Genomic DNA, 26,668 nt, shown 5'->3' on the forward strand with positions numbered 1-26,668 from the left:
CCAACCTCCCCATAAGCCTACATTTTTTGTGTTTTTTGTGTGTGTGCTACTATAAAGAGTATGACCATGTGCTTTTTTAATTGGTAGTTTTGTTTTCATAGTTGTGAATGATGAATTTAATTGATGACCGCTTCCAAACACCGGAAGTGCAACAACCGACAAAACTCTTTTAAAGGTTATGAAACTTAAAGCAATTACAGCTTTTAACATTTGGTTTTTAAAAATCAGTTTTACAGTTTTTATTCCATCAACCAAACTGGAAATAAAATAAAATTAAACAGCAAAAAATATTTTACAAGATTAGCACGGGCTGTAACTAAATAGTCTTATACATATTGACCCTGCACAAATCATATAAAATGTAATTGCATTCACTGAAGAAAACATAAAATTTTACTTACAATCATAATAAACTCAAAGAAAGAACATTTAAAAAGGGAAAATGCAGTACAGATTTTTTTATGAAGTTTTTCTGAAGTTTCAATGATAATGAGAATTACAAGCAGTTACTGTACTGGGAGTAGTAGCATTTCATCTTTAATAGGAAAAGTCAAGCAAATAAAATATATTACAAGCACAACTACAATAGGGACAATTGAAATAGAGAAAAATAAAGAGATACAAACTTTCATTTTAAAAAATATACAATAATTACACAAAATCCTTGAAGTTAAAAATGATATCTGGGGAAGTAACTGAAAATCAAAAGGAACTGGACACACTGTTTGGGAGTTTATATGTACATATATATACACACATGAATTAATATACATACACATATACAGATTGCATTTCTCTCATGGCATGTTGCAGAAAAATATTGATTAAGAAAACGTATGCTATCCTTTAAAGTTTTAGTAGGTTTCTTCCAAGGTTGATGATTTGTGGGTCTTAATAATATAATCTAACAAAAACAACTGTGAGGTGGGCTCTGTGGGAACAATGGCTCCTTGATGAGATCTATTTGCGTCACTGGAGTAATGAACTGGAGCAATTTGTTTTATTATAATTTTTTTTACATAAATCAAACCACTTTCCTGTGGAGGTAGTATTCTCCACATTGCTTTCACATACAGTGGAGGTGAGGGTTGTCTCACAATGCCACCCTAAAATAACCATCGCGATTGCATTCTCACAGCATATGAAAGCGAACGGTCATGTTAAATTATTGAAAATGTAAGGAGTTATATAGTCAGCTGGTCATGCAATAATTCTATGAGTGGCATAAGACAACATACCTGACGCAGGTTTGAGCACCGTTTTATCAATACTGTACTGCTTTAGAAAAATAGATGTATTTTCAAATGATCTTGTGACATGGTAGGGACTATTCCAGGACAAAACAAAGCGGAACTAAAGCATGGATGTTCTGCAGCATCCGAAGTTAGAAATCCCCCCTCCTCCAAACAAACCAATCATCAACATTATTTTTGCAGTCAGGGAAAACAATAGGTAGGGTGGGTCTTGAGTGGCTCAGAGATGTACAAACACATTGTTTGTTTCAATGCACTTTATGCTTCCTCTTCTTGTGTTTTTTGTCCTTCTTCTTGTTGGCACATTTAGTACAATACCATTGAACTTCTTCTGGTGGGGCTGCTGTGATCCCAACGCAAGGCCTGAAGAGAAAGAAATAACCAAAGTTGTCTTGCTGCCAATCAAGCGTACAACCAAAGACCAAAATAATAAATGAAAGGCATTATCTAGTTAAAAAAAATGTGCTGCCACAGAAAAACTGTCCTCTATTAGAATTCCAGGACCAGCCATCTGTACACCATGAAGAGCAATCGTGCTGCCCATGCATGCCACTTGTCTGTACAATTCCTCATTCAAGAGGGCAACAGCAGTCAGTGCGAACCCAACACGAGTCAAACTGATCCCAATTTTAAACAAAGGCTGGTTTAGCGGTTTCTCTCTTGTTTTCATAACATTCTTTCTAAGTCTGTGGTGTAAACAGTGAATTTGCCGTTTGTGTAAGTGGATTACGTCAAAGGAAAAAAACTAAATCAAAAATGTAATTTATTGTATTAAGAAAATTACAACTCCTGCCTCAAATTTAAAAATAAAAACTACACGGAAAAGTAAAGCTATTTTCTGCAAACTCCACATATAATAATCATATGTGTTTTAAATGTTGGTAACAATTAGCTTTATACTCTGCATCAAAACAATAAATCACTTAAATCACTTAAAATTGCTTTAGCCAGAGAAGATGAAGTGTGATGAAGATGAAGGCAATACTCCTGCACATATAGGCACCATTGATAAACATGCTCTAGACTTCCTTGCCCATAATCGTTTGGTTAAGTGTGATTCTTAATTTAAATCAGGATTTTGACAAACTTACTGATGGGGTAAAGGTAGCTTTAAAAAATATGTTCCTTTGAGTGTTCGTCTAGTCTGCGGATCAGTGTTGGCTCACTCGCTCGCTATGCGCAACCTAGTCAGCTTGTGAGGTTGTTCCAGCACTGTGGCTCCAGGCACTTGTGTTGGGACTGCATTAACCTTCAGGGAAGGTGACTCTCACACTGTGCAGTGTTGTGTTGGAGGTAAAGGACATTTTGAAGCGGCAGCTCCATTCTGTCCGAGTTGAAGAAGTTTCCGAGATTTGTTTGGGTTCTACGATATTAATTATTTATTCATTTTTTGAGGGGGGTGGGGGGTTCATTTATGTCATTTGACCAATACCAAGATTTGAAACTCTTCTTCATACAACTAGCTAAGAGCGAATTCTGGAGTCTGTGCCAGCTTTGAGGCCAAGTGGAAGTGTGTGGATTGTTTGCTTGCAAGGGCTTTAAAATTAAACTGTACAATTAGCTAACTAGGGGTACTTTAATTTACCTGAACCTTTTTAAGAACATCTTGAATTAGGTGAAAAGTAAAAGTTGCACACATAAATGATGTTCATCTAGTTTCCGACCAAGGAATGTCCTCACAGTAACAGATGCGGTGCTCCAGAACACCACAAAGAAAACAATGAGATGAGGGGTTTGCAGCTTAAGATGACTTAAGCCATATTTCCACAGAGTCTGGTCTAATGGTAAAGTGTAACCAATAATACACTCGAGTACAGCAAAGTTCAATTGCATACTCTGTGAAAAGAGCACCAAAGGATAATTTTTTAATTAAAAACAGCTGCAGAAGCTGACCTGTTTGAAATCAAGGTTCCACTAAAAAGTAAGACTAGTTTGGCAGAAAATATGAAGATACTTTCTCTGTGACAGACATGTGATGAGAAACCTCTTTATCAATGAATCTTTCAGACTATCATAAACACTGGTGTCCCGTATCTTATCTACAGAATGCCTGACCAGTTGTTTATTAATCTGTTTTGTGTTTCCAGTAATTACACATTAAATATAAATATAATGCTTTAATTCCTTTAACTATAGACTACACTACTGTACTGTAGCATTAGCTAACCTCACTATTTTCAGAACGAGAAGGTCTAGAAGCTGAATAGACCTTTTCAAAAGGTAAATGACAAATCTTATTTTTGGAAACAATCAGATTTAATCTGCCGAGAAACACTGACGACTACTTACCAGTGATACCAGTCATCGCAGTCATCACAGCCAATCATAGGACTGCCATCATCGGGTTTATTACAGCCAGGACAGATCCAGATTTGATTTCCCCACTCGTCTCGAATCTTTCAATGAGAAACCACGACAAAAACAAGAACCACAATGAGCTCAAACATCACTCTTCAGCTTTGCTGCCAAGAAATTGGGAAAGGCCTACAACTATTTTGTGTAATTTAAATGCATATTCCAGTTGAAATATACCTTTGCTGCTGTCCCACTGCTGAAATTTTAACTATGTGCACGGCACTAAACCCTGCAAATAAAACATTAAGTTTCATAATGAAACCGAGATGTACAGTGACAGCATCCTTTGTGTTGTTAGGTTTAGTTTAGACAAAGGTTTGCAGCTAATGAGAAAATTAACATCATCAGATAAATGAAGGCATATTACATGACAAAATTCTCATTATACAGTTCTGTGTTATAAAGAGACAAAGCCTGACACACACTAATTTCTGCAAAAAAAGTCAGAACTTTCATCTACAGTTGGATGCTTAATTTAAAAGCATGTAGGTAAGCACATTCAGTGTCACATTTTTACAGCATGTAAGGTTAGATCTTGTGTAATAATAATAATATTACCCACAGTCAAGTGAAAAGACCAAAACATATGAGGTGTACAGTTTCATTGAATGTACCAATGCATTTCACTTGCAGTGCCCTAAACAAATCACTATAAAACAGAAACAACAGAAACTACTGCGATGTGTGTCTATTTCAAGGCTAGTTTGGCTTTCATTGTACCAATCATTGAAGTTTTCAGAGGAAATGAAGGGGATTTTTCGTTGCTGTCTATCTTATCTCCATCTTTAGACAGGTAATATCCCCTGAAATATAACCCTTAGCAAGAACTGTACACCTTTCAGACAGAAAACTTCTTTAAATTAATGGTTCAGTTCAAAAAAACTGAAAAATAAAAATTGTAAAAAAACAATAGAAGGTTGCATAGTTTACATGTGTGCAGAACTGTTCATTTACAGTTCCTTTAACAGCATGTGAAACATCTCAAATTCTCAAATTGTTCAAGGTTAAGCTGGTGAATTTTCATTTTTTGCTTAGAAGTTTGCATTATAATTTCTTCAATAGAAAAGCAGCATCTCATGTCCAAATCTGGCTCATGATCAGATACTCTTACAAGATAAAAGCAGGAGCTCCTTACAGTATTAACTAGGAGCTTTTGAATACAGGGAAAGGGTTAACATGGCTAACTTATTGTGCACCACAAGCAGACTATTAACCTCCACAGAACAACAGCAGCTTCATTTTATAGCCCCTCCTGATAAGATCTAGAAAGTCTTGTTACTTTGTAACTTTTCCATTGCTGCACATTAGGTAATTAGTTTTAGATGCCAAAACGATCCAGAAGGCATGCCTGTGGGACTATTAATTAATGTTTATTTCTGGATTTCTTTTCTATAAACTTAATTCAATATTGCTACAGTGGAATAAGGGCACAATGAAATGCCAAAGGTAATGCACCACTAAACTTTCTGGGAGCTCACGGGCACTCCGTGTATATTCTGTATGTTTGAAAAAATATATAAGATTGTATTGAAGCGAGCTGCACACCTGGGCCTCCACACAATCACGGGAACAGGAGTATTCATGGGACACTCTGAAGTGCGGAAAGTGGAACGATGACAAGTGCGCTAATGTCCCTGGCGGCAGTGATACTCACCACGTAGGTACTGACGGTTTCTGTCACCACGCTGCGGACAGGTGTTTTGGAGGAGCCGGCTGCAGGCACTGCTGGGGACGGGGGTGGCACCGGGGCCGGGGAGGCAGCTGCCGGCAGTGGAGGAGGGGGCGGCTGAGGCGTTGGTACAGGTGGGGGTGCTGTATGAATAGGAGCTGGAGCCAGGACAGGGGCTGGGGGGGGTGTCCTGGGGTGGCTGACAGGAGTGGTTTTTTGCACAGGGGTCTTGGGGGCTGGAGCCTTAGCCTCTGGAGTTGAGACGACTTTGCTGATGACACTACAGGACAGAAAGGAGAGGAGAGTAATAAAATAAGTGTGTCTTCAACCCTGCCAGGAACTCTTTTTGTTTCAAGGGTGTTATGTAAGCCGTGATTCAAGGCGAATATATAGCAGTGAATACTAAGACTTAGCAGATTTAAAAACAGAAGCACTGAATAGCGAACAACTAAATTGAAATAACCCAGAGTACACGGATTTAATTAATAACACGTTTGGCAATATTCTACACCCTATTTTGCTTCTAGAGAGTAATATTGTTTTGTGATCAGAATGCAAATGAAATAAAGATAAACGGATCTGAATATACTTTTTAAACAAGTGTGTCTATAAATATCTCCATTTCAAGAATAGATGGTCGGCTTGTGATCAATTCAAACCAGATATAATTTTGCACCAAACTTGACCTGAAATCAACGGAGGGAACAATTAATTATATCTTAAGCTACTGTCAACAAAACTGCCAGTGATCCTTTAATCTGTTATAACATGAAATGTCTTGGGGACGACGACAAAAAACAAATCGTATAGTTTTTATACAAATATAAATATTTCCACAATATACATTTATCTATACAAACTCCACACAGAAAGATGCCTGTAGTGGTAACGGTACCAACTGCCAAATTATAGGATAAACAGAATAAGCTTTGTCATGTCTGTAACAAAAACCCGGGCTGCTGTGATTTGCACCTCTAATAAATTGTGTGCAGGGTAATCTGGTCAGGCCACAGTGCTCAACAGGGCTGACCTTCTTGACAAGTGTCACTGGATGAGCTGCACAGGAGACAGAGCCTCATTTTTAACGTCTTATCTGAAGGACAGCACCCCCGACAGTACAGAGCCACCCACTGACAAACGGTCAGGTTGTGAAAGATAAGAACATGTCCAGGGAAGGCCATTCTGTTCAGGATATGAACCTGTGACCTTCTTGGTTAAAGGTTAGTGCAGCCACATTTCCAAATACTTCCTTTACAGACTCGCCAGTGTACGGATTTAACATTTTATGCTCAGCACTCCAAAGATACTTAATACAAATATATTGTTTTGTATATGTTTAAAAAAAAATCTGAAATAAGTGTCAACAGCAGTAGCAGACTAAGGCCAGGAAACTTTTGCGAATTATTGCGTAGAGTGCGAAATTCGAAAACTGTTTTAATGCAAAACTATTTATTACAAGAACCCCTATCATACTGTAGAAAAAAGGGTGTTGGGGGTGAAAGAGGAAGGGAAAAAAACAACAAAAAACAGAAGATGAAAAAGCCAGTGAGAATACTCTGATTACTTTCATCATTTTGGTAACTGATGAAACAGTGTTTTGAAATCTCAACATAAAAAGCTCTTACAAAGACATTAAAGCGAATATAATACTTCCTCCCTGAAATGGTGGTGGATGTCGTGGCATCTGGGAGGAACAAAGACAATTTATAAACACAGTACTCTGGACAATTAAAGTGCTTCCTACTGACTTCCTTAGTGCTTGAAGATACTGGGAATATGGGCTGAAAGTATTCTAAACTGCGCCTTGAAAATCAGACTGGTATTGTTATGTTCTCTCAGTTTTTAAAGCGATCCATTCAACAGCTCAGTCACGTCAAGACCCTTATTACTCAATGTAGTAGACTGAAATGTGACCACACAAATGTTAAGCAACAAAGAGGTAAGGTCCCTCAAACTCTTAATGTTGGTATTATAAAACACATAAACAGCATTTCTTCCGTTTTATTTTAATAATTACTGTAACAGGTTAATTATCTCAAGTGAAAAATCTTTCACACACAAAGTATTTAAGTGTTAGTATTCACAATGGTGCATCTATTTCAATTTTCCTGCTTTAAGCTTAATTTTTCTTCAGTCAGCTGTGGGGTTCAGGGTGAAAGGAAAAAATGCAAGACAAGCAGGTGATTAGCCAAAAAAAAAAAGATTTAAATTTTAATTATAAATTAAATTTGGCATTTTTGTCAAACGTGGTAGCCTTCTGATAACTATCAATATGCAGAGAAAGCCAAACCCTATCATCATTTTGCTCAGTTTATCTCGCAACAGGGGGAGTGTATGGTGTAAGAATGCACTATAATTAAGCTCTTCATCACACAAGGAGAGAGACTATTTAAGTTACAGATAATATTGCAGTGGATGTACACCTAGACAGGAAGTGACACGTAAAGGCGGCACCAATATGAATATTTTTAAAAACTAGATCAAGTTAACAGAATAAAAGATTATTAAGTCTTGTTTTTGTTTGCAGTGGTGGATCACTTCAACATCCATAAGCTGTATTTATTTATTTTGTTCTGCAAATCTTGAGAACAAAATTTATGATTTTATTTTTATATTTATCTTTTACAACAGAATATTACAGATAAATGGACATTATGGACATTCCCTGTTTGTTTTCTCCCCCACTCTCTTTTTGGCTTACACCTTTTCAGTGCTGAGAAATCACCCCCCCCCCCCCCCCCTGTGCTCCTTTTACACTCCATGGCAAGCTTTTCCTCTTGACTTCCTCGTTGAATGGACGGTCTCCAATGGAGTAACTGACACCGCCCACAGCTGCGGCTCATAATAGCCCCTTGCTGCTTAAGTTACAGCACTGGATGATTTTGGTCACAGTGAGTTAAGTGCCACAAACAGTGGGCTTATTGATGAAAAACGTGCTGTGGGAGGGACATCCAGCGGGACTCCATTTACTCGATTCTGTGCATAGAATAGGCTACTGCACAAAACAGGTCACAGGGTGCTTTGGCTGTAATACATACCTGCTACCTGACAAACCTCTAAACAAGCCATTCCTCCCAGCCCTGACCACACATACTGAGTAAAGGTTACAGGCAGCCCTGGTGTGAATATGGCCGAACCAGGAGATTAATGACCCCATTATTCAACTGTTGTGTGCAAACATTATACTGGCAGCAATCTCAACGGCTTACCTCTGGGGTGGTTCGTGCTAAGTGGTTCAGCTTTCTTTACAGGTAGAATGTTTTTAACAAACAGGGTGAATTACAGATTAAAAGAAATACATAAATATTTATCATCGTCATGAATTTGGTATTTTTAATTTTCGCGAATATGGCAACCGATTTTCAATCTTTATAAATTGACATTGGCTATTTAACGATGTCACATTATATCAGATATAGCATAAAGTCTAATAGTAATGAAAAATAAAATGTAAAAAATACTTTTATAATCGTGATGATGACTAACAGACGACCACAAAAGCCAGAACTACTCTCGCCAAAATAAATGTTTGCGATTAACTTATCAATTATTGGTATGATTTATAAAATAAATAATCACATGAACAAAAAGTACTACAGCTTTAGATTGAGAACTAGTGAATGGAAAACATTACTAAACAATACATATTGCAAAAAAAAAAAATAATAATAATAAAGAAAAAGGATTAAATTATATTGTTTTCCAATTATGGATTGCTGAAATTACAATGTGTAACCTGCAAGTATAGGGCATTAAAAGGATGCTAAGGGCTATGAGAGTTCATTACCACTGAAATCAACCTAAACATACTATTTTGTAGCTTTCACCCTATTATATATATATATATATATATATATATATATATATAACTTTTAAAGGGTTTTCTGCAATGTGCAAGCATTTTTCATATACAAAACACTTACTTCAAAAGTATAAATTTGCATATATCTAGGAAGTGTATTTAAAAACAAAAACAAACAATAAAAAAAAAAACATACCAACTGCTATAATGTGAAGGAGAACTTTAGAAGTCATTATGTAACTCATTACTTAACACAGATTATATCACGAGGAATTATCTGTTGAGCTATGTAGCCTCTTAAGTTAACTCAATTAGTTATCGAGTATCAGAGATAACAGGAATTATTCAGGAATAAAAACATTCAATACTGTAAGCTAAAATACAAGTAATAGCATTAGGAATCATTAAAGGACAAGTGCTCATTCTTAATTTGATTGACCAGATGCCAAAATGCCCACCAACACTATTTCAAACCAACAAATGATACAACTGATTTTGTGTAGTAATTAAAAACAAAGAAATCTTACATGGTATCTGTACACTTACTATTAGAATACACACATAAATATCCTGTGTAATCATAGGTTTAGGTTATTGTGAAGGAGTGTAGATGTAATGCAATTATTCACAGCATTTATCAAGTTTTTTTATTTTTAATCTGAAATAGGACTGTGGTGCTTTGATAGCAGTACTGACAAGAAAAGCACATTAATTCCTTCATACAACATGCCACAATGTATTCAATGTTTTACTTACATCTTGTCCTGCCCGGCACCCACCCTTAGAGTAAGTCTGGGAATAACTGGAGAGGGAGCTGCAACAGGTGGTTCCAACTTCACCTGGAAAAATTATAAAAAACATATGTATTAATTAAACACCACAAAAACTGTTAAAACCTGCAAAAATCAAGAACATTTCAGCAAAGCACGACCATAGGTTTACAATTGAAATGTATTTACTTTCAGAATTAAACTTTATTTTTTTTAGTATATTTTATTTTCCTATACCTAAATATATACTTAAAATATATATATTTTTTATGTTCATTGTCACCTTTTAAAACTATGTAATGGGGGAACATAAATAACAGATAACAAATAAATAAATAGCATCTGAATCCTTTACACGTTTTTTCCAAAACTTCTCAACTATACATTCTATATAATGTAACATGACTATCAATACGATACTAGAATTACAAATTGGAAACCTGCTGGAAACGATACAAAATAACTTCCTAGCCCTGTCACTCAGACATTTGTTGCTCACTTTCCATTATTTTCCATTGCCAGTGCCAGTCTTGATGGAATAGCCATACATGGGTATCAATTCACACACTGCGGCTTTGGCAGCGATGTAAGTGCCCCCCCCCACCCTCAGTCTTAATAATTGAAGAACGCCAGTGGACGCCTCGGACCGGGGGCACAATGAACAGTGTGCTGGACAGTGCATCAGGAGAGGGGAGGGGGGAGACTACTCAGGTGATATAGGTAACAACACGAAATTAAGCATTTGCAGCTAATTCTTTATTTCAGAGTTGTGATAAACTGTACTAATCTGAATTCCCAATAGTACAGCTGGAATGAGAAAAAGGGATGTAAGGAAAGAAGGATATGAGGCATATAAGGCATAAGCCCAACAGGGGCAGGTCACAGTGCTTTCAAGGGCTATAGAAGACTGATCATGAGAAACAAATATGTGACGTTAAGGCCTTTCCATACCTAGTTAGTTGATAAAGATTCGCTTTAGAGTTCACTTCAAAAGTAACTAAAACGTTGCCATTTTGCAGCGGTTGGTTTCACACCATAAAATTTCAAACAAACCACAGCTCCCCTCCAAGTGAACTCAAATTCATTTTCTTCAGTTCTTAATCACACCACAAATCTTTTGCATTGCATGTTTTCCCAATGAACCTGACCATACTGATATGATCATGTGCAGGAAAATATAAAACATAATAATATATACATGTATATATATGGTTGTAATAATATTTTAATTTCATTTTCTCCAAACTAGTTTGAAAGGGCCTTTAACATTATCTTTTTTTATATAGCTAGAACGGACAAGGCTCATCTTCCTAGGAGTAGCACTCTGTGTGTAGTATGAGGTACAGTCACACTGCCTGTTAGCCAGTTCAATCTGAACCTTCGCTCTTTGTCAGTGGCATGAAAACACACACACACAGTCGCACTGAAAGTCAGAGAATACTTTCCGTCATGACAGACAGGTCTGTGAGCCCAAAAGACCATCTCCTTCAGATCATTTTAAAAGGGGCTTCCTAGCTTGTAGCAGCCTCTTCAGCAGTGGCAAAAAACATTCTGCAGCGCACTCCGTGAAACAGTGTGCAGAAGCCCCACTGCAAAGGATGAGCTAAACGTTTTCTTGAACGGATACACTGTGATACAAACAGGCAGCTAAGGGCTTTCCTTTCATGGGGCTTAACTCCAGTCAAGACCGTTTTGTTTTGGAAATGGGCCCCTGCAGCCACTAGGTCTGCGCTAGGAGGGAGTCTCAGATTATGTTGCGAGACACTAATCGTTAAATTTTTTAAACTGTTGCCGACACTTCCGTTATCAGCAAAAACTGTTACGGACAACAACGGCAAAAAAAAGTGCATCACGGCACCTTGAAGGTCGCAGTGTGAAAATAAATCGGGATATGAATATGAAAAGTCAATATGAAAGTCAGCTGGGACGCCGGATACAGTGATGGCATTCAAGTCAAACCAAAAGTATAACAATGTACTAGAAATTATCAATCTGGAACGGTATTGCACATAAAAGCAGCTTACTTTATGGAAAGAAGCCAACAAATATATGTATATTGGAAGAAAATGAAGACTGTTACAATGTATATTTTTAAAAATAAAATAGTATCAAATTAATAATGATTAAAATACCTGAAATTTGAATATCAGGTGTGCAGACAGCAGAAGGCACGCCGTCTCATTAGTTTACACTAAAGGATACTAACACAAAGGCAAGTAATACTGTAATATTGGTAAAGCGTGACCTTGCTCAGAAGCTCATTGATTGTAAAATGTAAAACGAGTGTGCCATTTAGCATGAGCGAATATTCCCGGAATGATGTTTAATTCTGTCCGTGCACTTGACCTCCGAGAGGAATGTTCCGAGAGGTACATTCCACGATGAAAACAAAGCACTGTACCTGCTAGATAAGGACCAGATTAGGTGGCTTAGGTCACAGCAATGGCATGAAAAGATACCACTATCTGCTCATGCTAATTATCTATTAAATGGCTCAGAACGAGTATGCTACTAGTATTATCACTTTATCCTACTGGAACCACTACTGCATCACTCATAATTTACATCCAAAAGGACTTAAAAAATCTAATAAGGCAGAAACTAAAAAATACAAAACCATTACTGATATTCTTCCAACTATTGTGAAGACATTTATGTTCCATTGGATCAGTATTTGTCCACAAACACATTTTGATTGCTATACTTTATGTATTTAAACATAATCTTCATCTCAAATTCAAATGCTTTTTTTATTGCAGTTTAATTTGTTTGGTTTCATGAAGTCTGACTTTTATATTGTGTACCGCTTACTAAAAAAGACAAGAATGTGTTTGGCATGCACATATGTTTCCTTGGTTTTCAAAGGTTGATGGAAAAAATATTTAATCTTTCTTTATTGCGAACTGTACAAATAAAAAGATAAAGAGATAGTTCAAATGAGTAACTCTTGGCCACATTCTGCACATTTTTTCTTTAAATAGGGGGAAATATGACAGGCCTTGACACATTGTAAACATTTCACATCTTCCAAAAATGGAAAATTTCTACATTGAACTCTGACCTTCAAACTTCAAAGATAAAGCTTGATCTTTTAGTTACCTAGGTAACCAACCCAACCCAATAGAACATCATGCTCCTCTGATCTGCCCCCAACATACTCCCACATTTAAAAGAGGAACGAAATATACTAAAGAATAAAACAATTTAATGGTTTAAGGTTGCGCTGATGTAAATTAAATGTCAATCAAAGAATATATTTATGTCTTCCCAAAAATACACCCATGAATGAAGAATTTTAGGTAAATATGTTTTTGGTACATTAAGCTAAACATATCTTGTAACGCTAATAATGCAATTTAATTCTATGATAAAATACTGAAGATAAAACATTATTCAATCAGTTAATACAGCAATAATTCACCAAATAAATAAAACAAAAGTATACTCTGAATTTATGTGATTATTGAAATATGCAAAACTAAAATAAATTACTGCCAAGTGAAGTATTGCCAAAGGGTATCTTGTATAATTTGTATAATTAAACCCATTCAAATTAAGTTCTCAAATTCAGTGTATATTTTAATTTCTAATGTACACATATAGATGAAAAAAAAAAGATATATGGGCGAAACAGAAATTATAAATAGCTCCCGCTAGGACACATGCTCGTAGACTAAATTATGATTTAAAAATGATAAATACAGAAAAAAAAGTTTTTGAACTACTTTGTACAAGGTATTACTCCTCAGAATGTGGTCCAGTGGAACAGCATTTAGATTCCAAAGCTTACTGAACCAACGAAGAGGTGAAATCCAGAGATATAAGATTCCTTTGTAGCTGACTAGAAATACATTGTCAGTGGATTTGTCCAGTTTTATGTAAAAGCAATACTCTTTTCACCTGAACTAATACAAGTAGTCATATAAGCCCCTTATTGCAGTGTGCTGCATTTTTCTGCTAATCTCTCTGGATTTAGCTTCTTTGCCACATACCTCGGGGCACTTACTGATAAAGCCTTAACTCTCTATTTTTCCAGGACACCAGCGAAGCAGCCTTGCAAAAAATTAAAGTGATCAAGAGATTTAAAGAAAAAAAATCATTTTCAGAATCCTATCTTGCAGCAAAAGAAGGATTTCTAAACTTACCTATGTAAATCAATTCTAAACAATCTTCTATACTGTACATACATTACAGAAACATTTGTTGTCTACAGTTTGAAAGATTGGATAAAGACAGGAGCAAGATAAAGAACATTTGATGCAGAATAAACATACAGACAGACTCAAAATCTGTTGTAGATAGAGTATAGTAAACAGTGGACATAAAATGCATGAGAAAAAGTATCTTGTACATGTTCTATTTTTTGATGTACAAAAACTGATAGCTTTAACATTGCACTTTAAAATAAACAAATACATCACATAAAAGGAGCCCAAAGAGAAAACGGCACAGCATCTCTCATGAAAATGTTAAAAAATTGGAAGATTAAACAATATATTAAGATCAAGCAGATCACTGTGGAGGTAAAATAGCGATTAACAATACCCTAATGTTATTATTTAATCTTAAAGACAAATAAAAAAAGAGAATGCAACCAGTTACATTATTCTTATCTCAACAAATAAATGACTAATTCTCCACTGAAGCTGCAGGCTGCTATATCAAACATCACACTGGACGTCTGCACACATAAAAACAGTGCATCAATAAAACCCTATCAAATGTTGATAATAAAATCAAATTAACACTACAGCAGGTAATATGCTTTAAGGGTCCTGCTTTCTCCAGTGTGGAGCTAGACTCTTACCAACATTAAACCAATGATTACCAGGATAATCTGTGTGCATAAATATATTCTTTATTGTTTATACTACTTGTTGGTTGTATATTCAAGTTTGTTAAAAGGACACAAATTCTGATAAAAAAATAAGTCTTTGCACTAATGCAAACATTCATTTTTTGTCATATTTATATGGGGTAGCACAAAAAGAAAACAACATCAATAGACATAAATAGTATTGGTTTTCCTTTATCAACAAAGCCGGTTTTATAAACACTTACTTTTTCATGCTTGTGCTTTTCCTTCTCCTTTTCTGCCTTCTCCTTTTCTTTTCTCTCCTTCTCCTTTTCTTTCTCTTTCTTCTTTTCCTCCTTCTCCTTGTCTTTTACCTTCTCCTTCTCTTTCTCCTTGTCCTTCTCCTTGTCTTTGTCCTTCTTCTTCTTCTTTTCCTTTTTCTCCTTCTTCTTCTCCTTCTCTTTAGGCTTCTCCTTCTCTTCGAAGAGCTTGTCCGGGAGGATGGGAGGCAGGGAAGGCAACATGGAAGGGATCCTGACCCCAGTGGGGGTGCTGAACAATGACAATGGGGTCTCCTTGGGGGGCAGGATGAGAGGTGTACAAGGAATCTTCTGCTTTTCGTCTTTACTCTTTTCCTTGCCCTTGTCTTTTTTCTCTTTATCTTTTTTACTCTTCTCCTTATCTTTCTTTTTATCCTTGTGCTTTTCTTTTTCTTTCTTTGAGCTGCTGTCTTTCGATTTCACCTTGGGTTCAAGCTCTTCAAATTCCCTTGGCTTGAACAGCTCTTCCTCCTTGGCAAAGTCCTTCCACTGTAGCTTGGCCTCCTTGATGGCTTCCTTGTCCTTCTCCTTGTTCTTCTCCCTGTTTTTTTCTTTGCTCTTCTCCTTGTCGCGCTCCTTGTCCTTCTCTTTCTGCTTGTCCTTTTCCTTCTTCTTCATTTTTGTCTTCAGTTCTTTCTTCAGCTTTTTCTTCACGTCCACCGAAGCAGCCAACTTATTCTTTTCCTCGTAAACCTTGAGCAGTGGTTCTGGGGTCGGCGGAGAAGCAGACGGGGACGACAGGTAGAGAGGATTGGGGGGCGCAGCAGGAGGAGGAGCAGACAGGTTCACCTTGCGGATAACCTCATTAATCGAATCGTCCATTGTCCACGAGTTATCCGAACTCGATGTTCCAGCAGGAAGAGGAACAGGGGTTGACGTATCCTTGCTGAAGTTATTTGTACTGATGGTCAGTTTTGGGGTTGTCGGCTCTGAAATGGTCAGTCTCCTCGGACTTGGAAAGATCTCACTCTCCGATTCTGAAGAAAAAGCAAATGGATCCGGCTCTCGCTCGGCACAAGCCCGGGCGATAACAGCGTCAATGGAGTCATCGATTGTATTGTCAGGCGGAGGCAATTTCTTTAACTGCAGATCCGGAAATTGCTTCTCAGAGTCGGACATTCCTGGTGCTTGCTTCAAGTGGATATTTTCCTTTCCCATCTTTTCGCTCAGAGCTGCTAGAGGTGTTCTCACTGGGGTTTCTACCTTGACCGTGGGATGAGAAACATTTGGTTGAATCTTGGGACTCTTGGGACTCTTTGGGCTTTTGGTTCGCCCTGGAGATTTCTTTTCCTTAGGTGTGGCTTTGGGTGAGCGGATTGGACTTCCAGAGACCGGAGCTAAGTTTGCTCCCTTGGGGGACTTGGTTTTCTGTCCTGGTGAGGTTATTTTGGGTTTCCTGCTGGGTGTAGCTGGTTTAGTGTCCAAGATTTTAGGGGTAGGCAGCTGCATTTTAGAAGATGGAGGTAAAACTGGCAGCTCAGGCGACATTGGCAAAGAGCCCGAGCTGTCATGCGCATTGACTGAACAAGGTATGGGGGGCACCTTTTGTGGGTTTATGGAACTAAGGGGTTCCCTTAGCTCAAGCCCCCCTTCTGGGCTCTCTGATTTGAGGCCTTGATGCCTCGGCCTCTTCATGACCGGCATGTCCATGGAATCAGGGCTGTCCAAGGGTCTTTTGCCTAAAAAGTTTTCATCATTTACAGCCTCATCCTCCTCCATTTCACCCTCTTCCTCCAGAGGAACCTGCATGGCTTCAGCCGAGGTGCCCCCATCTGTGAGTACTTGCTCCTCTTCCTCCTCTGTAATACAATAGAGAAAACATTAGGGGAAGAAAAAATGAAAACTCTTCCAATCTGGAGATGCAGACAACATACATTCTAAATATTTTGTTAAACTAGAATATGACTAAGTTTATTATAATACTTTTTACAGTTTATCTGTGTTTAGGTGAACTACAATATACCTAACTAAATAGGTCAAGTTAGTATTATTATCATGCATTTGTGTGTTTTCTGAGTGGGTCTTTATGGAATCATGATGGTTTTCATTGTAAAAACTTCCCAATATGTAACAATTATAGCTGAGGTCGCTATATTAAAAAAGCCACAGGAAAAGTTGTCTGCACCAGCTGCAGGAAATTAAGTGAAATTGTGTTGAAATTCAACTTGGCCCTCTCCTTTATATAGCCAAGAACTTGCAATGAAGCTGCTACAGTAGTGAAAGATACCTATCGGAGTCAGTGCACCCTTCAAATTATTATGAAGACTTGAAACTAATGAAAGCCATGGCATAGGTGACGATTCAATAACCTGGGGACTATTGCTTTCAGAGGACCAACACCAAAAGAAAACAAAACAATAACAAGGATTACAGAAAAGTTTGGATTTCTGAACAAAGGCAAAGGTTATTCAAATAGAGCATTAGAGATGTTTTTCAGCAGGGCCAATTAATAAAATCATGCTAATGTATATATCTTTCCTAATTCATAAAAACAAAGTCAGGGTAAATATAATAAATGTTAGTGTGCAAAGTAGATGACAATGTTGACAGTAAAAGAGTCAAAGTGCTAAGTTATAGATGTAATTTCATTATTCCCAAAGTGTTTCAACCTTTGCCATTAAACCATATTCCATTGATTTGTAATAATAGGCATAGCAAAATAGGTGCTAAAGTAGACAAAGTTTCTAAGTGACATATAAAGAACAACTGTAACCTACATAACAGCAGGTTAAAAAAATAAATAGTGGCAAAAATAACTGGTTCACTAAAGTTAAGGAGGACAAACCATGAATCTAGCATAAGGTTTTATTTTATATTTGTTTTATATTTAACAATTATTGTTTTTTCCTTCACATGACATAAAGACAGACCAAACTGAGCGCTGAGTTTTTAATGGTATGGTACTTGTTGTAAACTATTCTGCAAATCTGCATGATGAAATAAAACCCTTCTGATAAACTTATTACAGTAATATACATCATTTGGGGGTTTTCCTGCTTTCTGCCATGGAACAAAATAGCGGGACTGTAAAATCACGGTTATGATGAGGAAAGAGGCACAAAGCGACAGGAATATCCTCTACCAGTAAGGGGAAATCAGGTGGCATTTACTATGAATAAACCCCAAAATATTTTTTTTCCCCCTTTTAAATCATTTATATCAAAATGTCTAAATTCAGTGGATTATGAGTGATTTAAAGAAGCAAAAAAACAGGAAAACAAACCCCACTTTGGTTTGGAAAGAACAGGAGGATCCCCTTAGGGACTTCAATACAAGTAGCTGCTATCTTTATCAATGATCAAAAGTTTTCAGAAGATTAAAAAAAAAAAAGAACAAAACAGATACAAGATAAATATTTCGGTGTCAAATAATCTCTAACAACATCATACCCTTAATATCTCAATTTCTTGATTACTTTACGGTCCCATTGTATTTTTAAACTAGCAAGTTATGTTCTTGAAATGTGTTTCAACGCGATACATTTCTGCCATTGAGGCAAAACATAAAGGCAATGCCATAATCTCTTGGAAAGACACTTCCACCTACCCCTCTCCACAATGAAAACATTAAAAATGCTTTTTAAGCAGGAAGACCTGGAATGACACCTACTATTATAAATAGTCTAATCTATATGTTAATACTGTTGTATTCTATAACCATAGCAGGGATAAGATAACATTATGACTTTAGGGTTTCAGTGGCTACGTTCTATGGTAATTGTTATCAAAGGTTATTTGGTTGACACCACCAGAGCCTTGTGATTGGCTCTCTTGTGTTATTTATGATATGAATTATGATAACAATGATGTCTCTTCTTCTTTCCCTTCTACAAGATACAATAAATTGCTATCGTTAATCATAGCTCTTTGTTCAGCTATGATTACTGTGGTATAATAAGAATTTTATTTAAGAATATGGATTTGTCTCCTTCTTCCAGCAAATGAGACTGCCAATATTTTATATCCTGACATTTAATTTGTAAAGCAGCACAAGCAGTATTTGCATTTTATCTCTCTCTCTCTTCTCTTCTTCCTCTCTCTCTTTTTTTTTTTTGGATCCAAATAGTGTAGGTGACATCTAGTGTATCAGGCGGCAACATGGTTGAGAACAAAACGGATAAGGCAGTAAAACTTGTCACTTCATGGGTGGAGATCTCTATAGCATGTGTGATTTTTTTTTTCTTCACACACCCCTGTAGGTACTAACCAAATGCATATTGGCTTTTTGGATACATTTTCATTCCTAATCACAAAATCAATTTATTTTTAACAATACAGAACTGCTGTAATTTAGATTCAAGTAAGTAATTTATTTTGTCATTCGGAATTCTCAAAAAAAAATAAAAAAAAATAAAAAAAGAACAAAAAAATAAAACAAGCTTAGACCAACATTGTTCAGTAATTAACATAAGACAGCAGCAGTCTGCTTAGGAACTGAGAAACAGAGAAAGAAGTCAGTTATAAAAATATAGTCAGATTTTGTAAGTTGATATTGAACCTGTCACCACACCCCACGCCAACACAAGCAAGCTCCAGGATCACCAAATGCATCAAAGTAAAGAAACGGACACACAAACACAGATCTCAGACAGATTATTTCCCGGCAACGAGCTTTGCTGACTTCATTAAAATGGTTATAATCTGTATCATTAAAATCGATCCTCTTGTTTTCCCTTCTGTACTTAAAAAATGGTTTTGATTAGACGCTATCAAATTAAAGCCTGCAGTATGTATTGAGAATCTCTAATCGATACAAGGCAAATCCATTCCTTCAATATAGAATAGATAAGAGACTTTTATTTTCTAATTCCAACAGCCATGGAAAATGGTATAATTATAAACATAAATGCATGTGACTTTAATTTCAAGATATTTACTACAAACAGTCAATTCAATGATGAATACAATTAGTGCTGCCCCTAGTTTTTAAAACAACTAACAAAATCTAAAGCAGAACTGCAATTCTGATAAATGACAAAATTCACTTTTCATTCATGTATTTTCACAATCAAGAATATATCGCAATGCACAAGGGATACTAGTAAAAACATTTTTAAATACTAAGAAGAAAGAAAAATTAAACTATCAAAGACAATCACATTGTTAATGTGTTTTTTGGCTTGAGGGGGAAATCAAAATATGCTAGCCAACCCAAGAAGAAAAAAAAAAAACTAAAAAAAAACTCCATTTACCATTTTCTTTTATCATGCTACAGTGTTGCCACTGAGGAATGTTAATTATGCTCACGCTTGTACAGAACGAACACTAAAAGGTTACCTAGATTATTCAAGATGGAGAAATGAACAACATGTATTCAACCAGAAAAGCCCAGTGATTGGTCAATTTGCCTGAGCTACTTAAACAGTCCTGCCATTCTCTTTTGAACCAGCCTTCTCTTTCAAGTGGCTACACCAGGCCCAAAGTACTTTCATGACCTTGACAAAAAAAAATCTGGGAAGTGGAAAAGAAAAAAAGAAAAAAAAGTTTCAGAACCTCAGGCTATAAGTTATTTAAGAATAAGCTTTGAATAATTGTCCCACAATATGAGTTTCTTGATTAATTGCTTCAGATAAGGTCTACTTTTCTCTCAGCTGGCCTCAAGTGGCTCCCTTATTTCCCATAATCACTTCTGTGTACAGCTCAGTCTGCACACGAGGAACTGCAAAAGAGAAAACACAGAGACGCCAGAGAGGGCCAATTCTATTACCATAGTATTAACCGACAGATAACCCTTTGTATTCTATTAATGATAATGACTGCTATAATTATTTAATGATGGTTAGCCTATTTAAGGATGCACAGTCCCTTTTCTCATAATTAACACAGTTTAAAAAACTTCTAAGGATTTCCATTTATTTAGCTAAGAATTCCCACAACTTGAGAGGCTGCCAGCGGTAAGTGTGCAGTCACACAAGTATTGAAAAGGGCTAAATTGGGTTTCAGATCTCTAATAAGGCTACCGAGTCAAGGTACACCTCTAGCGACTCCCGTCTTTGTTAGGGAGACTAATGTCCTGCAGTCCTTGTCGCCGATTCTTGAAGAATGCATGATCTTTCTAAGAAGGATACAGATTTTGATATTCATTATGCTGAGCAAACGTCCTACCTTCAGTAAAGCAGTCCTTGAGTAATTCGTCACCCCAAAGGGAATTCACATTGTGACTAGTTCTCAAGACCAGCGCAATTATCAGAGGTCACCAAGTTAAACTCCTTTTTAGAGGAGGTGTAGGACCTCGCTATTGCAATCACTCATTTGGGGTTTTCTCGGATGAGTTTTTCCCCCCTTCCATCTCCCGTTTATTTTTAAATAAAACTGAACCGCAGTTCAATAAAATAAATAAAAGCTAGTTCTAACTGGAAGTGGGCATACCACTAAAGATAACACAATGAATATAGGAAATATAAGAACATAAGAATGGTTTCAAATGCAAGGAGGCCCTCTGGCTGGCCCTGCTTTTTTTCTTTTCTTTTTTTTAACTAGTTTATCATTCCAAGAATTTCATTCATTCTTTTCTTGAGTCAGCTTCCACTACGCAGCTGGGAAGCTCATTCCAGGCTCCCACAATGTCATCAATGCAGAACTGCGCTCAGGTTTGAGGAGACAATAAGTAATCATGGCTCGTTTAGGTATTATTCAATTCACAAGCACAAAGATCAAGACACATGTAGTTGGCTAAAACCAGCAGGAAATAACATTTGAGTTCACAGTTACAGTAAGTTGCTTTCTATGTTTTCAATTATGGTCCCGATGGTTCAAGAACAGAGCTTTGTTAAGGCCATATTAGAGCTGCATTTGGATTCTTTGGACTCCAATAAGATGATCTTGAACTCTGGTTTGGACACAATGGTTCAACAAAGGTAATTTATTTATTTGGAAATATGCAACAGGTCAGAGGTCATCTCTTCATCATTCTCGTTTTAACCTGAGGTGCCTAATAACATCCTTAGCCGGTTATCTCAATCCTAAATCACTTCTCCTTTCAACCAGACCTACTTTGACCTTAAGTGTTTCCTTTGCACTCAGTAAGGCAAAGCAGACACTTTAGAAATAAAGTCAACCTGAAAGACACTTGTACCCTGAGAGGAAATTTGTAGTTGTCATCAAACCACAGTCTACAACAAATAACGCTTCACTAATTCTCAAGATATGAATGTCACTGTGTCGAGAGGTGGTACACCAGCACTGTAAAGGGGGTTAACTTAAAGCAGATATGGGGGGGTGATCCATACACCCTATCTGTGGTAATAATTTTAGTGATTTGGCTTTTATGTCAAAGATAATGTAAGCAGGACATTGCCAGAGCAAAAACATAACCCCCCAAGTGAAAATGCGTAAAATGTGTTTCCAGAACTTGAGGTGGCTGAGCGCTGTTGACAACTCCCTTCAGATTACTACAAGAAAAGAAAGTGTGTGTGAATTACAGTGCTATTGTTACAGTGTGAAAGGGAATCCTTGAGAAAATAATAAGTCCTGATTTCAGCAGACAAACGCACGGAAGATCCGTGCAGAACAAACATGCCAGGTTTTACTGCGTCTGTGCCCATTTAATGTTCTTTTGGATGTCAGGAAGGGAGGGGGGTTTAATCCGTACCATTCACAAGAATTATACTTTACCACGGCTGTAGCCAACACCAGTATTGAGGGAAGATTGTGGATAAACTGCTGCAAATGCCAGCAGAAGCATTGACTTTTGTTTCACGGCATCACTGTGCATCATGCTTTTTTGGTTTGTTTGATTTTTTAAGAGCACGTAATGCGAAAGACTGGCGAAGAGTGCACGTCTGTGTAGGCTTAGGCCACTTTATACTTTTCACCCTAATCTCTGCAAAATGTATATAAAACTTAAGACTATAATAAAAACAACAACAACAAAAGTCTAAGACCTACTTTAGGAGGCTGAGAAATCTATTACATTCATTTGCAATCGGAGCAGAGCAGAAGGGTCATATCAAGAGCCATCTCTGTTCAACTCTTTGCACGGACCACCTCCTCTGTCATTCCTCCGAGACAAACTACTTCTGTGGATCAAAACTTCAGCAACAAGGCAAGCTGCAAATCTGTGCAAAACAATATGTAATAATAATAATACAATCCATACAAAAAGGGTCCATAGTATGTAAAATAAACAAAAACAAGTTTGGACAGCTACAGTGTTTTAATTTTGACCACTCAAAATGTACAAAGATGTACAAAAAACATTGAGAAAAATCATTCTATGCCGATTCTTGAGAGCAGAGGGCTTTCATAATTTACATTTACGATTCTGTGCACTGCAGCTGAATAAGGAATAATAATAATAATAATAATAATAATAATAAAAGGTAAAACATTTTACAACAGTGATGCTGTGACTATTCAAAGCATCACACTGCCAAACTCATGCTGGTCTGTTTCTGTTGAAAGATTTCAGAAACACTAACATTACATAAACTCACAAAATACTTTACTTTGGCTTCAGCTAACATTTCCGATTGCATCCTACAAACTCAATTACAATCAGGAATAAAAGTAATATCAGCATCATCTCCCTACCCTTTTATTTCTAATCTTGTTAAATACGTGCTTTGTAATTCTCGCTTGTAATCACTCAAATAACTATTGCTTTAATAAAAAACCTAAATATAAGTATGTGAATGGGAGGAAATTACGTGGGGAACTTTTAAACATGGTGCAACATTTTAAGGGAGATGTTCTACTAATGGCTTCTGATCTCTGCATGATGCTAATTTATACACTCATTCAGTTTTGAAAAGTCATTTGAAGAAGCTACCTGAATAGAATATGTTAACAACTCAATACAATCAAAGTGCTAATTTAGGGAAACATTAGAGTAAAAAGTGGAACATTATCTATAATGAAAGTCATCAGGAAGCCTTTTATCCACACACTGTATTGCAGAAACTGGGTTTATAGCTTCAGCTTGAAGACTAATGTTGTTGCTGGGGGTTGTCTTTACCTAAAGGAATGGGAATGAAAGTGCAACAGATTCTGAATGAACACAATTTGTCATATACAGAGACAACACACCCGAAGTGTTAAATATTCCTTTATAGTGTTTATTTTAGCGGTTTATTCTGAATGAACTTGTTCGTGTCCGTTTCCCTCGTATCGCAGAATGTGACCGAGAAAGAGTAATCATCAAGGTTTCCAGTCCAGCAGCACAAGAGACCTGCCTGCTTCAGTGAGAAGGTTGAGCTGCCCTTAAATAAATATTTTCTTTGAAGCCCCGTGGTCTGATAAAGAACATGCTTTACTGAATTGTCCATTTACGTACAATTGTTTTAGCAGTAACAGTAAACAAATACACTCACCTAAAGGATTATTAGGAACACCTGTTCAATTTCTCATTAATGCAATTATCTAACCAACCAATCACATGGCAGTTGCTTCAATGCATTTAGGGGTGTGGTCCTGGTCAAGACAATCTCCTGAACTCCAAACTGAATGTCTGAATGGGAAAGAAAGGTGATTTAAGCAATTTTGAGCGTGGCATGGTTGTTGGTGCCAGACGGGCCGGTCTGAGTATTTCACAATCTGCTCAGTTACTGGGATTTTCATGCACAACCATTTCTAGGGTTTACAAAGAATGGTGTGAAAAGGGAAAAACATCCAGTATGCGGCAGTCCTGTGGGCGAAAATGCCTTGTTGATGCTAGAGGTCAGAGGAGAATGGTCCGACTGATTCAAGCTGATAGAAGAGCAACTTTGACTGAAATAACCACTCGTTACAACCAAGGTATGCAGCAAAGCATTTGTGAAGCCACAACACGTACAACCTTGAGGCGGATGGGCTACAACAGCAGGAGACCCCACCGGGCACCACTCATCTCCACTACAAATAGGAAAAAGAGGCTACAATTTGCACAAGCTCACCAAAATTGGACAGTTGAAGACTGGAAAAATGTTGCCTGGTCTGATGAGTCTCAATTTCTGTTGAGACATTCAGATGGTAGAGTCAGAATTTGGCGTAAACAGAATGAGAACATGGATCCATCATGCCTTGTTACCACTGTGCAGGCTGGTGGTGGTGGTGTAATGGTGTGGGGGATGTTTTCTTGGCACACTTTAGGCCCCTTAGTGCCAATTGGGCATCGTTTAAATGCCACGGCCTACCTGAGCATTGTTTCTGACCATGTCCATCCCTTTATGACCACCATGTACCCATCCTCTGATGGCTACTTCCAGCAGGATAATGCACCATGTCACAAAGGTCGAATCATTTCAAATTGGTTTCTTGAACATGACAATGAGTTCACTGTACTAAACTGGCCCCCACAGTCACCAGATCTCAACCCAATAGAGCATCTTTGGGATGTGGTGGAACGGGAGCTTCGTGCCCTGGATGTGCATCCCACAAATCTCCATCAACTGCAAGATGCTATCCTATCAATATGGGCCAACATTTCTAAAGAATGCTTTCAGCACCTTGTTGAATCAATGCCACGTAGAATTAAGGCAGTTCTGAAGGCGACAGGGGGTCAAACACAGTATTAGTATGGTGTTCCTAATAATCCTTTAGGTGAGTGTATATATATATTTATTTATTATTTCAAGTGCATATATATACACACACACACACAAAGGAGAAATAAAACTTTCTTTAGCATAATTTAAAGGTAAAGAGTGTCATCTTTGTACTCTCTACATTCTATTCACATTCTGCTGAAGCACAACAAGCAGCCTGCTAATGCTGAAGAAACAGAAGTACTGATATTTTGCAAGTGTACACTTGACACCCAGTTAATAGCAAATCTTTCATTATTTTGTCATTTGCAGCAGAGCCTACTGAGCAAAAAGGCTTTGAAGATGTCTGAAATGTCAAATCAATTATTACTTTTTTGGAAAAAAGAAAAAATCAATTTAATTCTTTCATGGTAATTATTTACATTTTATGATAAAAAAAGCAATTTACCACTTGCACATTCATCTTTATTTAGAAATGTATTTAAGAGAAACATTAGTAATCGTATCTTAGTAGGTATTAGTAGGTATCCCTCAAAAGTAAAATAGTGTCATTTAACTCTTCTTCTCCTTCATTTAACACTTACAGTTATGACTACATTCAATTACAAATAAAATTAATAAATATCAATACAGGCACACAAATTTGAAGTCTTCAATTAATATTAGATGCCTGTAATCTCGCTAAACCTCTGGGCAAAACAAATGCTTCAAGAAACTACAAAGAACAACGGAAAAACGAATGGCTGGAAAAAACATGACGATACAGAAAATGAAACAAGCCGATAAGAACACATAATAATATGATGTCATCTCGGCAGTGAAGAGAGCAACATTTTTTTTTATTTTTTTTTAAATGGGCCAGACATGGATGGAATAATGGATCATTGTGTGAGGAAGCAAATACATACTGGGCTCCAAAATGGCCAAAGATGTGACCCAGTAGATCAAGAAGTTTGCAGAAGCAGATTGGATGAGGATAGACAAATAAAGAAGTTCATTGAGGAATAATGCATAGGCCTTCAAGCAGCAGTGGACTGATAAAAGCTGAAGGACATGATTAGTACATATACAGGGCAACAGACATATAGTACATGTACAGGTCTGCGTAGGCCTACATATAATGTTGCCTTCAGATGGATTCAATGTATCCTTTTGGTTGTCACTACGAGGATATACTTCTTTCACGAAGCACGGCAAAGGACACCATATTAAGTTAGCCAGAACCGAATGATGACATGAAAA

General features: G+C 37.0%; 1 protein-coding gene across 1 annotated transcript in view; it reads right to left on the reverse strand.

Annotated features, from left to right (window-relative positions):
* Nucleotides 1–209: 209 nt before the first annotated feature.
* Nucleotides 210–26,668, reverse strand: part of taf3 (TAF3 RNA polymerase II, TATA box binding protein (TBP)-associated facto) — a 62,359-nt gene continuing 35,900 nt past the window's right edge. The window contains exons 3-7 of the mRNA XM_066705085.1: nucleotides 14,911–16,763; nucleotides 9,836–9,918; nucleotides 5,263–5,557; nucleotides 3,543–3,649; nucleotides 210–1,616 (exon numbers count right to left, since the gene is read on the reverse strand). Of these exons, the coding sequence (XP_066561182.1) occupies nucleotides 1,502–1,616; nucleotides 3,543–3,649; nucleotides 5,263–5,557; nucleotides 9,836–9,918; nucleotides 14,911–16,763 (2,453 nt within the window). The 3' untranslated portion in view covers nucleotides 210–1,501. The remainder of the gene's footprint in view (nucleotides 1,617–3,542; nucleotides 3,650–5,262; nucleotides 5,558–9,835; nucleotides 9,919–14,910; nucleotides 16,764–26,668) is intronic.

This window comes from Amia ocellicauda, chromosome 5 (genome assembly GCF_036373705.1).
Source record: "Amia ocellicauda isolate fAmiCal2 chromosome 5, fAmiCal2.hap1, whole genome shotgun sequence".
In the NCBI taxonomy this organism is placed as follows: domain Eukaryota; kingdom Metazoa; phylum Chordata; class Actinopteri; order Amiiformes; family Amiidae; genus Amia; species Amia ocellicauda.